The sequence below is a fragment of the Geotrypetes seraphini genome, chromosome 2 (assembly GCF_902459505.1).
Source record: "Geotrypetes seraphini chromosome 2, aGeoSer1.1, whole genome shotgun sequence".
NCBI classification, from domain to species: Eukaryota; Metazoa; Chordata; class Amphibia; order Gymnophiona; family Dermophiidae; genus Geotrypetes; species Geotrypetes seraphini.
The window spans coordinates 254161853-254177778 of NC_047085.1; the positions used below are offsets into that span (position 1 = coordinate 254161853).

General features: G+C 44.8%; 1 protein-coding gene across 3 annotated transcripts in view; it reads right to left on the reverse strand.

The window, feature by feature from the left end:
• SGSM3 (small G protein signaling modulator 3) overlaps positions 1–15926 on the reverse strand; it is a 201667-nt gene that overhangs the window by 83180 nt on the left and 102561 nt on the right. For all 3 annotated transcript variants that reach the window (XM_033929415.1, XM_033929413.1, XM_033929414.1), the window contains exon 8: positions 5287–5482. In XM_033929415.1, the coding sequence (XP_033785306.1) occupies positions 5287–5482 (196 nt within the window). The remainder of the gene's footprint in view (positions 1–5286; positions 5483–15926) is intronic.

Below are 15926 nucleotides of genomic sequence, written 5' to 3' on the forward strand. Positions count from 1 at the left end.
GGCAGAACCGCCCTCAACAGGCACGGTATGCCGCTTGGAAATTGCCGAGACCACCGCATCCACGACTGGCGAAGCTAACGTAGCCCGATCCCCTTCCGGAATGGGATACAGGCGAGCCATGCTGCGCGCCAGCCGAAACGGCGTCTCCGGCGTTTTCCACTGCTCCAGAATAATATCCCGAATATCCTGATGCATAGGAAAAGAGCGGGAAACGGAACGGATCCCCCGTAACAGGGGGTCCCCCACACGCGGAGTCTCCGGCGGCGCGTCCTCAAAACGCAAAACCGAAGAAACCTGCTGAATAAGGTCAGGCAGCTCATCTTTCTGAAAAAGGCGCACCACGGACGCCTCGTCACTGGAGAACGGGAAATCCGACAACCCGCCGCCAGCTTCCGTCCCCTCCAGAGAGTCCTGGAACTCCTCAGAAGGGTCCAGGTCCTCCTCCAGACCGACCCGTTCCTCCGACCACAAATTCTTGTCCCACGACACCCGCGGACGCTTGGACAAGGGAGGCGGCGGAGGGGACGTCACGCCAGACGAAAGAGGCAAAGCCGCAGGGAGCGCGGAGGAAAACCCACCCCCCGAAACCCCCTGGGCGCAACCGGGACCCCCAGCCGCCTGAAAATAGGCTCTGCATAAAGAAAAGAAAAATTCAGGAGAAAAACCCCCCGAGGGTCCCAAGGGACTCCCTGCCACAGCAGGGGACCCAGCAGAACCTTGCCCCTGCATAGTCAAAACAGGGGGAAGGTCACCTGAGGTGGAAGACAAAATGGAGGGGCCAGACAGAGAAGATGGCGGTTTTCCCGCCAAAAAAGCTCCCTCCATAGCCTGAAGCGGCTGAGAAACCTGAATAGTCTCAGCCGCTAAAGCAGGCAAGCCGGCATCAGCTGTCAAAAAATCAGCTGAGAGGGAATCCTTCGGGGAATCCCTCCGTGGGCGGTTGTGGAAGACCGGGCTTCCCCACTGCTCCAAGCCGACTCGCGAGGCACCATCGGCGGGGAGCTCTGGGCGCCTGCAGCCGCTGCCGACGGAGCTCCACCACCTCACCGACCCAAACCGCCGAGTTCAGGCCGGCCGCGAGTGCCTCGCGGCTGGACTAAAATTGTGTCCTACTCCCCCGGAGAAGGGCACAATTGCTCCATACGCGACCTAGCTATAAAAAAGTGCTGGTTACATGAAAAAATACAGTAAAATACAGTTTTCTTAAAGGGAAACAACCCTTCAGACCAGCACTACCTCAGGATTTTTTTTTTTTTTTTTTTTACAGAACAGACTCCACAGGCTCTCGAAGCAATATGCCTTGCTTGACTTAGGGGGCAAGGCTTACTGCTGAGGCTCCTCTAAAAAAATGTGGGGAGGTGGAGGAAGTGGGGGGAGGGACCCCGCTCGTGACCCGCCGGGTTTAACACCCCCGAGGTCGGACGAACCCCCAAACAGAGTCCGCCCAAGCTCCGTCCGGCTAAAAACAGGGACAATAAACCCCCTAAACAAATTCCAACAGCCCTACCAAGGGAGATGGGTACAGATCACTCAACACCTGCTGGAGACTGAAAGAAGACTGAGGGAAATAGAGAGGAGGGGCTAGGATATACTGTCCCAAAGTTTTGTTTTCAGTCTCCACCTGCTGGTCATGATTAGATATATACCCATTCGTAAAGTTAACCTCTACTGGTCTGGAGAGTGCTAAAGAAGGCAGTTTATCAAATTCCATCTTGTTTCACTTCCCCAGATCCAACATATCTCCCTTCTGTCCCCCACCTCTATGAACAGCAAAACAAACTTTGCTCTCCTCTCGACTGCTAGAAATCACTGCCTTGGTCACAGCTTCCACCAGTGGTCCCTCCAGTTCTGCTGATGAGTATACAGCTCACTCTCCTCCCCTATTCAAGGTATGGCATCTGCCTCCACCTCAATCTCCTCCCCCCACCCCATCAGTCTACCTTAAAAGTGGTCTTTTGTTGATCCTCAGCAAAAGCAGCATTGCACATACACTGCCTACTGCCTGTGACCTTCTCTAAAGCTTTCCCTCTGGCCCATTTCAGCTTTTCTTGCATCACATCCACTTTGGACTAGGCTGCAAATGGCATATATGCAATGCTGCTGCTGATGCTGGGGGACAACAGAAGAAACATAGAAACATAAGAGAGCAGAGATGCAAAGTACACGTAGAAACATGATGGCAGATAAAAGGTCAAATGGCCCATCCAGTCTGCCCATCCGCAGTAACAATTATCTGCCACCTTGGAGGCAGACTAATACCACTAAATATTCAATTTTTTCCATACAAGGTCTGGAACTTTGGAACAAGCTACCCCATCATCTTACATTAGATTCCTGTTGAACAATTCAGATCATATCTCAAGACCTTTTAATGGTCAAAAGTAGCCTCTAGCTTTGCTATGGGAAAACTGACTCACATAGTCCCCTTCCTAATGTGTACACCCCTCCACTTTCCCATCAACTACTATAGTTCAAATCCCCATTTCTCCCTTCTCTTCTATGTCTTACTCTTCTCCTATGTTTCCTTTCACTTTTAGAGTGTAACTTGCTTAGACAATGCATTTAATGGGCAGGGTAGAAACCCTAAATAAACATACAGCCCCCCCACTTCCCAATGCAGCATGTTTAGTTCACCGATGACGGCCAAAGAGTTACAACAGTGCCAGGTTAGCAAGCACAGGATCGGAGGAGGTGGGTGGGGGGAGAAAGGTCCTGGACCGCGGGGATGGGGAGAAAAGGGATGGAAAAATGCCCTACATCTCCAGGGAAAGAAAGGGAAGGGGCAGAAAGAAATACCAGACCACAGGAGGAGGGGAAGGGAAGGAGAGAAATGTTAGACCACTGGATGGGGAAGGGAGTGGGGGAAATAAGAGAGAGATATCAGACCAGGGAAAGGAAGGAGGGGGGGGAAGAAGGAAAAGACAGAGATGCCATACAACAAAGGAGGGAGAAGAGAAAGGAAGAAGGGGAGAGAGATGCCAGACTTTGGGAATGATAAAGATCCCAGATCATAAGAGGGGAAGACAGATGTCAGACCATATAGAAGAGGGAAAGAGAGGGAGGAGATGGTACACAGGGATGAGAGGGGTAGGGAAGGAGATGGTGCATAAGGATAGGAGGTGTGGGGAAGATAATGGAAGAAATGTTGTTTATAGATAAATGGGAATAGGGGAGAAGAAAGAGGGAGAAGATGGTTTACATGGATAGATGGGAAAAGAAGACATGGAAAAGTAGATAGATTTGAGGAGGAAGCAAAAAAATGGAAGAAAGCTGAATGTTAAAAGTTAATGCCAAAGATGGCTAAAGGGCAGAAAATGAAGGACAGAAAAACAGCAATTGGATAAGAAGGTCATGGAAATAGTTAAAGAGCACAGACAGAAAGGAAGTGAAACCAAAAACTGAGAAAAGTTGAATAGAAAAATAAAATCACCAGACAACAAAGGTAGGAAAAGTGATTTTATTTTCAATTTAGTGATTGAAATGTGTCATTTTCAGAATTTACATCTGTTGTCTATATTTTGAACTGTTCAGGAAGAAATGTATTTCTTTCTATTTCTCTAGCGTTGTACTGCATGCAGATCCTGGCATCTTAGGGTTCTCTTTGGGTATATTAAGACTATTAGTTTATGGTCCTGTATTTACATAGGGTTTATCTGTGTCCTGCACGTGTGACCAAGGCCAGGTTTCTGGTAGGAATGAACATCATGAAGCATTATTGGTGTCATGGCCCCAATTAAGAAGGTATTTGTCCAGATTCTGGAAGGCCTTGGGCTCAGGGCCGCATCTGGAGGGAGTCTGCGCTTGTGCGGATGTCAATGTGATGACATCACGCTCATGCGTGCATGCATGTGATGTCATCGCATCAACATCCATGCTTGAACGGAGGCCCTCTAGACACAGTCAAGAGTTCGGGGAAGGAAAATGAGGTTCATGTGGAGGCGGAGCTGGGGACAGAACAGGGCGAGACCAGGGGTGGAACAGGGCAGTAACCCTAGAGAATGTTAATGGCATAAAGGGGAGGGAAGATAAGGAAAATCAAAATGGAGGGGAAAGAGAATGGAGGACGAGGGATTGGGAGTTGGATCCAGAATCAGAGTGAGAAACAATCTACTCATATGCCTCCTCCCTATACGAATTGCTTCTCTCATACTTCCATCTTCTCATTCTCACCATACTCACTCTTGCACCCCTCCCCCCTCAAGTTCTCTCTCTTAGCCCATAACATCTCTAATCCTTTCACTCATACTTACTTCCCAGCCACTCACTCATTTTTCCTTTGTCTCCACCTTACTACTTGCTTATGCCCCCTTTTCTCTCATTTCTCATTCATGATTCCTCTGTCCCCAAATTCATCTCATTCACTTTTCCTCGCCTGCCCGCTCCATCCTGTTACACTCTCCCTTACCTCCACACTCCATCACTTTACTCATCCTCTCATCCCTCTGATTCAGTTTCAATTATTACACATTGAACTGCATGATTTAAAGTACAATAGTCCAGACTAAAAAGCAGAAAGACAGTTTAAGAGCAGAACACTTCAAGGAAACAGATGCAGGGAATCTGGCACTATCAGTACAATGGCTCTCTATTTCCCACTGTGACTCTGTAGGGAAGAGGGACTTATGAGGGAAGGAACTGATTTTGTGGCCCTTCCCATTGATGTGAAATTGTGGGAGGCTGAGAGCCCTAAAAGCCATTCAGCGTCGCTGCGGAACCTGGGCTCCCTCCAATTATTCCACAAACAATTGAAAACCTGGCTCTTTTCTAACATATAATCATTTTTCCTAACATAAGATCTTTTCTTCTCCTGTTTATATTCCCTTTATTCATATACTCTTGTAAATTTCTCTCCTCTCTTCTTATATTTTTAAGCTTTGTAAACCATGCCGAGCTCCACTTCCGTGGAGATGATGCGGTATATAAACTTAAGGCTTAGAGTTACTGGGACCCAGAGAACACAACATTTATTTATTTATTCAATTTCCTATACCGTTCTCCCACAGTTTACATGAATTTATTCAGGTACTCAAGCATTTTTCCCTGTCTGTCCTGGCGGGCTCAGAATCTATCTAATATACCTGGGGCAATAGGGAGATTAAGTGACTTGCCCAGGGTCACAAGGAGCAGCGTGGGTTTGAACCCACAACCCCAGGGTGCTGGGGCTGTAGCTTTAACCACTGCGCCACACTCTCCCCATGGTATAGCTGACACTTGCTGGAACCAACCCCTTATCCCCCACCATCTCCCGTTACCTTCATCACGCCCATCCCGATTCACTCCTCTCACCAATGTCATGCTCTTGCAGAAGTTTGTCTAGTTGAGGCAGGTACTGAACAATGAGGTGCCGCAGCACACGCTGGTCTGTCTGCACGCCCATCAATGTGGTACTGAAATAGGAGGCAGGGACCAGGTCCTCAATAATGGCACACATCATCCAGAAAGCATCTTCTTCCTCCAGAAAGAGCAACAAGCAAGCAGCCACCTAGGGAAGAGAGCGCATTCAATGCCAGGGGAAATGCCAAGGGCTGCTGGGGTTGAGAGGTATGAGATGCAGGCTGGATTCTTACACACATTCCAGATTTTATGATTTGTTAAGAGAAAAAGAGGGATATGGATTCATCTCATGCTTTTCAAGTAATAGCTCAAGGCATAATACATATTCATGCACAGAAGGTATTATTCCTTGAGGCTTATAACCTAAGTTTGCACCAGAGAATCTTGAAAAACCGCAAATACAGTTTTTCATGGGGGAGACTGGAGAGGGCAGCAGGAGAGGCAGGAGAGAGCAGCCGGAGCACCAGCGAGTGAAGGAAATCATTCGCTGTATGCTCCGACCGCCTCTTCCTGCACTAAAATCGGGCCTTACCAATCAGGAACTGTGTGGAAAGCAGCCTAGAAGGAAAAATAAACAAAGCATGTGATCCTTTTCTGTGTTTATAAGATACTATAAGGAATCTATCAATCATATAAATTGGAACAATACCATACACAACTTTATAACAAAGGCAACCCAGCTTAAACAAAATCTAGTGTTGAGGTGTTGGTGACCTCAATGAGGCAAGCTTTTGAAGGGACACCAGCTGCAAAGATGGTGACCTCATCTCTGTGCATTGATGCTTAGAATGCATCAATGAAGTGGACTCTTGAGACTGGGATCTCAATGAATGCTTGGAAGGGGAAGCATGACTATGCTTAATTGGGTGTTCCTAAGAGTGGTCCCAGCAATGATGCTAACGTTGACCGAGGTGTCAATGTTGGTGCTTATTGGATGCTGAAGACGGTCCCTGGGTTTCATTGTCAGAGGTAGCGGACATCCTTGATGTTTTTGAACTGGAATTGTCTAGCCTTTAGTGACCTCTTTTGAAGTTTAGAGCAGCGCAGACACGAGTCTGTATGGTGGTCAGGACTTAGGCACTGAACATGCCAATTATGTGGATCAGTGACCTAGATGGATATGTTGTATCTAGTGCACTGCCTGAAGACACTAGAAGGATTTGACTCGTTTTACGAGGACAAGATGGCGGCGGCATGACGCTGTGAGAGCTGGAGCTCCGTCTTTCCTTGCTTCTTTACTACTACATTTTTTCTAAATTTCATTTCCAATATGCCTCATAGTAAGAGCAAGGGCATTCTCCGGGCAGACCCCACCAAGCCCGGGCAATTGCAGATGGACCGGTTTTTCACGAGCTCACCGGTCGTTTCTGGAGGGGGAAACACACCCGCTGCTGCACTGACGGAAGGAGACGTCGGAGCCATGGGATTCGAGACATCACTCTCCCCCCAAGCAGCCAGGCTACCACCGAATCCTGCGCAGGACTGCGAGGAGCGCGCGATAGCCGAGAACCTGAGTAGTTCAATGCTATCCCACAGTGGGGGTGACCACACAGTCCAGGACGCCGAGTCAACATCGTTCTTAGGAGCGGAGGGAACCGACGCTTCAGGAGTGACTTTGAAGAACATATGGAAAGTGCTTCAGAGGCTCAAAGCTGCAACCTCAAAATCAACAGATGATACTTCCAAAGTTGCGAGTAAACGCGACGATTTATCTACCTTAGTTCAAAACAACCAGCTAGAAACAACGAGGAAATTTGACCAAGTCAATAAAGAATTATCCTCATTACAAGCTCTTTCAGCTAATATGGTTAAAGACAGAACTGTTATTCAGAACAAAATAGAGCAATTGGAAAACTTCAATAGAAGATTGAATTTAAGGGTACTAAATTTTCCTAAACTTTCTGTTTCTACACCAATTGAAGTTTTCAAAAGATATCTTATGGAAAACCTTAAAATTCCTCAAGAACTGATACCACCCATAAATAAGATTTATTATCTTCCTAGAAGACCAGAAAATAACAATGATAAACCACAGGAATTGGACTTAAAAGCTATTACTGGGATTTTAGAAACTTCACAGGAAGAGATTCAGTACAGTGGTACTCTCTTAGTTTCACTAGTCTTTGAACAAGACTTAAATATGATTATGAAAACTTTTTTTCGTTTCTCCCAAAATTTATTTTTGGGAGAAAAAATATGGATCTTTCATGATGTTACAAAATCTACTCAGGAACGTAGGAAATTATTTTTAAATATGAGAGAGGAAACAATAAAATTGGGAGCTACTTTCTTATTAAGTTATCCCTGTAAGTGTTTGGTCCGATATGCTGGTACTAAATATGTTTATTTCATCCCGGAGCAGCTTCGTAGCTTTCTGGACACCAAAAAGTTTACCTAAATGTGATGGCTGTAATTTTATTAGACTGGTTTGAACCATGTTAAGCCTTTTTCTTGTTAATCAATTACATTGGTTGAGAACTTCTTTTCTCTTCACATCTTGTTCCTCCAAAGGAGTTTATTGTGGTCTAAGAAAGGATAATTATGCACAACACTGAAATTATTCTTATCTTTCTTTACTTTCTGTTATTAAGAATTACTGGATCATGTTGTGTAACAAATGGATAATTTTCCTGTATGTATTTTCTCTGATTTTCTGTAACAAGAGGATTCTTGTGTTAAATTTTGAAACTCATAAAATTAAAGTTGGATTGCTCTAAATCTAATAGATGCTGGCATTGTAATCTTGAAGTAGGGACATTGGATCATCTAATTTTTTTTGTCCCTATATTATGTTATTTTGGAATTCAATTTGGACTCAAGTTAACTGTCTTCTAGAGAATCATGTTGCGTTATCCTATGACATTGTTTTGTTTGGTATATCTATGAGGAAAAAAAAGTCAAATTTTGTCGAGTAATAATAAACTTTTGTTAATCATGACAGGGGTCGCCATTCAGTATATTACCAAAAATTGGAAAAACTACTCTAATCTTAGCTACACATTTTGGTGGAACTCATTATGCCATATTTATAAGATGGAACGAGCTCTTGCTACGCAGAAAGGGACTTACAATAAGTTTATAAAGATCTGGGGGCCAATGGAAAAATATTGTAATGAGTAGACATTACTTTTTATGGGAGATTATATTTTACGCATTGGGGAGTGGGGGGTGGTATATTTTCCATTGAGAGTTTGTTTTTATTTCTTTAGGTAGGGCGGGAGGGGATTAATATTTTTATTTTAGATGATTTGGAAAGATGTTCAAGTGTTGTATTGAAATTATGATTATATTTCTGTACATATTGTATGTTTGAAAATGATTCATGAATTTTAATTTCAGTAGGGTGGGGGGTGGGGATATATACTTTTGTTCTTGGATGATATGATTTAAGATTTTCAAGTGTTACATTGAAATTTAATGAATATATTATTGTACACTTGTTTATGTTTTAAAATGAATAAAGAATTAATAATTTTAAAAAAAGAAACTCATAAATAAAAATTAAAAAAAAGAAGAAGGATTTGACTCAATGGTCTGGGGAGGTTGAGTGAATATGAGCCCCCCAAAAGGCTCAATGCATCCAGCCTGAAAGGAACCGAAGGCTCAAAACTTAAGTTTTGAAAAAATGAAAAGGGAAAGGTAGAAAAGTAAAAAATGAAGAAGAAATATGTGGAAAGACAAAAAAATTCAAGTCTGATGAACTTTTGGAAAACCTCAAAAAAGAACATAGCTTTTTAGCTCAGCGGAAAACTAAGAACTGAGAGTTTTGTGAGCTGATATTGGGCAGGAAGGCACCGGTGCATGTGTGGTATGGGCAGTTTCGAGATTTTAGAGAAGTTTAAAGTGACAGTACATTTTTGCACTGTCCATATTGCGCTCCATAGATGACATCACCCCACATGTGAGAATATGCTGCCTTCTTGTCCTAGGATAATACTTTATCCCAGGGTGAATAAAAATAAAATTGGATATTTTTAAAATAAAAGGCTTTTTTGAAGAAAAAGTCTATCTAAAGATAGTTTCCTATTTAAGATAAATTATAGACCAAAAGTTATTCATCATGAAATAAGGAATAGTTTTTAATTATTAGGCTGTATATTCATGCAATGCTTAGATTTTTTGGTAAATGAATTCCATTAGTGCATTGATGCACAGGCAATTTTTCTATCTTGGTTTTGCATTTCTCAAAACTGTGAATGTGTGTCTGCAGAGATAACATGCTACTTTTTCACAGCAAAAATGTTATAAAATATACAGTGGTACCTTGGATTACGAGCATAATCCGTTCCAGGAGCATGCTCGTAATCCAAAATGCTCGTTTATCAAAGCGAGTTTCCCCATAGGAAATAATGGAAACTCGCTTTGATATGTTCCCATCCCCCCACTCCCCCCCCGAGGCCAGGGAGCTGCTCCCCCCCCCCCCCCGCTCGCAAAGTCCCCCTCCCGCGTGATCAGGCACGTCAGAGGAGGGGGCGGGACCGCGGCGCAGGAAGCAGCGCCCAAGCAGCTGAGGGATTGCTGACGGCGCGATCCTGCTGCGGGCTGCTTCATAGGTGTGCTGGAAGGTCAGTGGGGCGAGCGGTCCTTCGGGCGTGGGGGGGGCAGTAGCTTAAGGTAGCCCGGCGCAGGAAGCAGCTCCTAAGCAGCGCAAAGATAGCTGACGTCGCGATCCTGCTGCGGCTGCTTCATAGGTAGTGCGGGGAGGCCAGGGGGGCGAATGGTCCTTCGGGGTGGGTCGGGGCATCAGGCCTTCAGGGTGGGGCGGGCGGGCGGGCAGGCAGACTTTCAAGGGGGAGGGGGGTGACAGGCAGGCAGGCAGGCCTTCAAGGGGGGGTGCAGGTCTTCGGGGGGGGGGTGCAGACCTTCAAGGGGGTGCAGGCCTTCAAGGGGGGGACAGGCAGGCAGGCCTTCAAGGGGGGACAGGCCTACAAGGGGGGGGGGGCAGGCCTACAAGGGGGTGCAGGCCTACAAGGGGGGGGACAGGCCTTCAAGGGGGGACAGGCCTTCAGGGGGGGTGCATGCCTTCAGGGGGGGTGCCGACCTTCAAGGGGGTGCAGGCCTTCAAGGGGGGGACAGGCAGACAGGCCTTCAAGTGGGGGGACAGGCCTTCGGGGGGGTGCAGGCCTTCGGGGGGGGGTGCAGACCTTCAAGGGGGTGCAGGCCTTCAAGGGGGGACAAGCAGGCAGGCCTTCAAGGGGGGGTCAGGCCTTCAAGGGGGGGGGACAGGCCTTCGGGGGTGCAGGCCTTCGGGGTGGGTGCAGGCCTTCGGGGTGGGTGCAGGCCTTCGGGGTGGGTGCAGGCATTCGGGGTGGGTGCAGGCCTTCGGGATGGGTGCAGGCCTTCGGGATGGGTGCAGGCCTTCGGGTGGGGGGTACAATCCTTCGGGGAGGGTGCAGGCCTTCAGGGGTGGGGTTTAGGCGTTCAGAGGGGGACAGACCTTCGGGTGGGAGGTAAAGTCCTTCGGGGGGTGCAGGTCTTCAGGGGTGGGGTGTAGCCCTTCTGAGGGGGGACAGACCTTCGGGGGAGGGGGGTCCTGGTGTAAAAGTACACAGAGGGAGAGAGGGAAGGGGGGGTTCAAAGATACGTGCATATGCCAGACTTTGGGGGTTAGAAATAATGGATCTAAAAACAGAGGAGTGGGAGAGAGATGGTGCATAATGGGATTTAGGGAGGGAAGGAACAGAAAGGGAGAGAACTTGGAAACAGGGGATGGTGTGGAGGGGGGATAGAGATACTGGATAGGAGGATAGTTGGGAACAGAAAGGGAGAGATGGTGGATCCTGGGGTGGTGGGGAGTTGAGAAAAGGTGAATCTGTGGATGGAGACAAAAAAAAGGAAAGATGCCAGATCTCCGGGAGAGGGAAGGGAAACGGAAGGGGAGAACAGAGATGGCAGACGGATGGTTAGCACGGAGAAAGGAGACCCTGGCAAGCAAGACAACAAGAGCCTGGGACCAACAAGATTTGAATATTGATCAGAGAACAAAAGGTAGAAAAAATAATTTTATTTTCTGTTTTGTGATTACAATATGTTAGATTTGAAAAGTGTACATGAGACAGCTTGAAATGGGAACTTTTCTATTTTTGTGAATGGCAAGGCTGAGTTCAGTTAAAATATATGCTTTATAAGAAAATATAATAATGTGTTTTATAAAGTTTATAAGCATTGCTGGCATACTCGGTGAGGTGTTCCTAGTGTTGGTGGTGGTGGTAGCATGTCAGTGTGTTGAGAGGAAGAGGTAGTCTGGGAAATTCTGCTGAGCAAACTCTGGGCCCATTTCCACCCCCAGTTAGTCCACTCCACTCAACTGGTTCACACACTGAGTGGGTCTTTGGGTGTTATTTCTGGGTAGTTGTTTTAGAATCTCTTCCAGTGGTTTGTCAGTATCTCCTTCTGGTCCAAGGAAGGAAACTTTGTCAACCTTAGCATTGACCTTCAGAATATGTTTGTAACAGCGCTGCTTGTGTGGCATTAGGCTATGTAGTGATCGAAAGAAAAAAACAGACCTTTGCACATTTTTGCACTATATGGTGGGTGTATGAGGAGATTCATTTCCTGCACAGTTAAGTCCATGTGAAGTTACCTTGTGCTGTATTTGACATCTAGCAAGGTCTCTGTTTGGAAGGAAAGATCTAAGCTTAAAAATGAAGTGGCCAGAAGTTATGTTAAAAGTAGATAGCGTAGCTGGTTTTAAGAAAGGTTTGGACAAATTCCTGGAGGAAAAGTCCATTGTCTGTTATTAAGACATGGGGGAAGCGTCTGCTTGCCCTGGATTGGTGCACTCAGCAGCAACAAATACTAGTTTTGGCTGGCTCTTTCCCCGCATTTCTCCTCTCTTCCCCACGATTTAATATCCAGTTCAGGCAGTAAGTAAATGCATCGGCAGGGGGGGTCTGGTAAGTCTTGGGGGCTGGGGATGGAAGGTGAGAATCAGTTCTGTAGGCTATCAGAAATTTGCTTAATTATCTACTCACACAGAAAAGCAGTAAAGTCAATAGGTTCTCTGAGTGGGAACAACCTGTTTGATCTTGCACTCTTGTGATTGACCAATTGTTTATCACTGTTTAATTTATCACATTGATTAATTTGAGCACACCTGAGGTGTCCTATGATGGTGTGCACTGCAGGCAGAGGAGCCTTATTGTGTAAAGCACTGGAGAATTCTCTCCTCTCGCTTACCTCTCACGCTGAGGACACCCTGCTTCAGTATAATCATTTATATGATTTATCTTATAAACATTATTACGTGGTCTTTTCCTCAAGTGCTGAGACATCAGGTTGTTCCCACTTGGAGAACCTATTGACTTTTACTGCTTTTCTGTGTGGCTTTAACATTTTTGCTATTCAGTATACCTAAACTATTATTCAGTAGAAAATATATGGTTTGTTCAATCAAATCCTGTGTGGACATTGGACTTCTATGAGTGAATGTTCTGCTTGATTGAACAAACTAAATTTTTTCTACTGAATAATAGTCTAGGTACAATGAAAGTAAATAGCAAAAATGTTTGAGTAGATAATTAAGGAAATCTTTTTCATATTGCTTGCTTATGGACTGGGAAAAAAGACTGTTCAAGCAAATGTCTCCAGAACTGCTTTAATGGAAAAATGTGATTTTTTTTTTTTAAGTACTTTGTGAAATTTATTGTTGTTGTGAAATTTATTGTTATACTTTGTTTAAACTTAAAAAGCGGTGTCATTAACAGTGAATCTAATCGAAAAATCGATTCAACAGGGTGAATCGAATCGAATGAAATATTTTTCTCTGAATCGGGCAGCACTATTGGCTACCATGAGAATGGGCTACTGGGCATGATGGACCATTGGTGTGACCCAGTTAGGCTATTCTTATGTTATGTTCTCATCTGTAGGGGCCTTTGTTTTCACTTCTTATTTTAATGTATTTTTTTCCTGGGAACTTATCAGTGTTTTTTTATAATGGGAACAAAAATGGAAGAGAATTAATGTGTGTGGAATGGGGGGGTAACTAATTTCTTCAGCTAAATAATTCAATCCACTTCAAACAGACATAGGAGAACTCACGCACCATTCACACACCCTCCAACCAAAAACGTCAAAAGAAAAAAACTGTTCGACAACCTCCTAGCCATTCGAGCTGCAACACTTGACCCCCAACTCTACAACCTATTGACCTCGACCACAAACTACAAAACCTTAAAAAAAGAAATAAAAACCCTTCTATTCAAAAAACACATAAAACCAAACTAACATAATCAGAACTGTCCCAAGCATCACCTGCAACTACTCCATATGTACTTCTGATGTCATGACAATTCCGACATAATTTATGTTATGTTATGTTTGGAATAATGGTTACATAAATGAGGTTCAATAAAAGAAAATTTTCACTGCCTGTTTCTATTCTGACCATTTATTCCATTTCATGGTTATTGCAAAAAAAAAAAAAAAAAAATTTTTCCATGAGGGGGGGGGGGGGGGGGTGTCAAAAAATGATGGGCCCCGGGTGCCACATACCCTAGGTACGCCACTGGTTGCTACTATTTGGTTTTTTTGCCAGGTACTTGTGACCTGGATTGGTCATTGAGGAGATGGGATACTGGGTTGGATGGACCTTTGGTCTGACCCAGTAAGGCTATTACTATGTTCTTATTCCAGTGATTTATGATTCCAGGGGAAGGATGTAGGCTGAGCTCTTACCCCATTCAGTATAGAACACTATGGAGTTGGTGTCTGCAGGGAGTCCAAATTTAATTCCTGCAGGGAGTCTGTAATGCTCTTCAGTAATGCCATGTACTTGAACAGCCGGTATATAGTCAGGTCTTCTCCCTTGTCCAGGGCCACTACAGTCTTTCAACTAATCACCGCTGTCTGAGACCCTAATCTCCCAGCGGGAAGATTTACTCTGCGACAGTATGAGCATAAATACTGACCCCCTTATCTTCCCATTCTTTATCAGAATGATCCTGAACAGCCTCCATGTTTGAGGGGGGGTCCATCTGTGAGGCAAAGCCCCCTGGCACACCCTCTGGCATGATCCCAGAATGACCAGGAGGATCCCGACCTTCTAAGTAGCTCTCTACAGGAGATTTACAAATTTAGATGCAAAAGCTTTATGAGGTAGCTCCAAGTCTGATTGGGTGGTAAACCAGGACCCAACAAGGTCCGAGTTTTGAAAAAAACACTCCTTCCTTCAATTTTGCACTGCAAAGTAGCTCACTCGACTTTTCTACCAAATCACCTTTTTATCCAGTTGTAATGTGTATGGTACCCCAGAATGTGATTTTAACACTTTTTAGGATCCCTGAGGAAGGAGTGTTTTTTTGAAACACCGACCGTGTTGGGTCCTGGTTTATCACCCAATTGGACCATATTTTGGATACAAACTGTTTAATGTTCAAAGTAATGCTTTTTGATTAACCTTTTCCTACCGTGTGTCCCGGATGACGGGACATTCCAAAAATGTCGTTGCCATCGTATGTCCCATACTAATAAAGAGCCAGGAACACAAAATATTTGAATTTACAGACTTATGACTTATTTACATTATGTTTACAATAGCCGTAAATGATAACGGTGAATAATACAAAATTTTGCTAAAATAATTACGATTGGAACCAGCGTAACGTAAAATTTATTATGATAGGAAAAGATTAAAGACTTGGCATCTTGTATATCATCTCTGCAGTTTTCTCTTTAGTTCGTTGTTTTACACATCACTGCAGTTCCGTTGGATTTTTACTTTGTGGTAGCTCCAAATCTTCCTTAGGGAGCTCCGCCTTCTGTCTGTTGGGTTCCACAACTTCTATGCCCTTGCGATGCGTCCGGCCGCTGGTCCAGAGAATTGGTAGGGATTTTCTCCCAGCAAACAGGACCCCTGAAACTTCTCTAGCTCTAGAAACCTCTGAGGGGGCTAAGGCCAAAGCTCCTAACCCCCCTTCATGTGTTCCGTGGCACAAGTGTGTTCTTCAGCTACCATCCAAAGCAAATTTGGCTTGATATAGGGGTAAAAGGAGTCTGGGAACTCCATTCCTGCCAGTTTTGAGGCAAAACGAAGTATTTTGAAACAGATGGAGAACTTTGAACAATATCAGTAAATCCAAGATGGCCACCACAGCAGCGTTTTGGCGCCAAAATCACCTCAATAGCTAACAAAAATTCAAAAAACAGGATTTTGAACATAAGGAACCCTCTGGATAAACTTAGAAACTTTTGAAAACACCTTTTGAAGACCCTCCCCCACCCCTGATTTTTTCCATAGGCTATAATATCCCGTACTCACTGTGCCATGTGAAGTGAAGGTATTGTAACCTGTTTCAGTTCCAGCTCCATTATATATAGCTGGATCAGGGAGAAGAGGTCACTGCCTCAACAGATAAGTCAACTCCAAGCGCTGAGATTTTTGGATTGCCAGTCGGACCAAAATCGGACTAATCTCTATGGAACTGCACACATGAAAGTGTGTGGGGGTGGGTAAATTGTAGTAAGCACTCTGAAAGCCCTGACAGACCATTAAGGATGCCTATCAGCCTGCGCTCAAAAACCTAATAAATCTGGATTTCAGCTATGCTCCTAAGGGCACGGAACCCCAAGCGTCATAAATATTTCAGCAG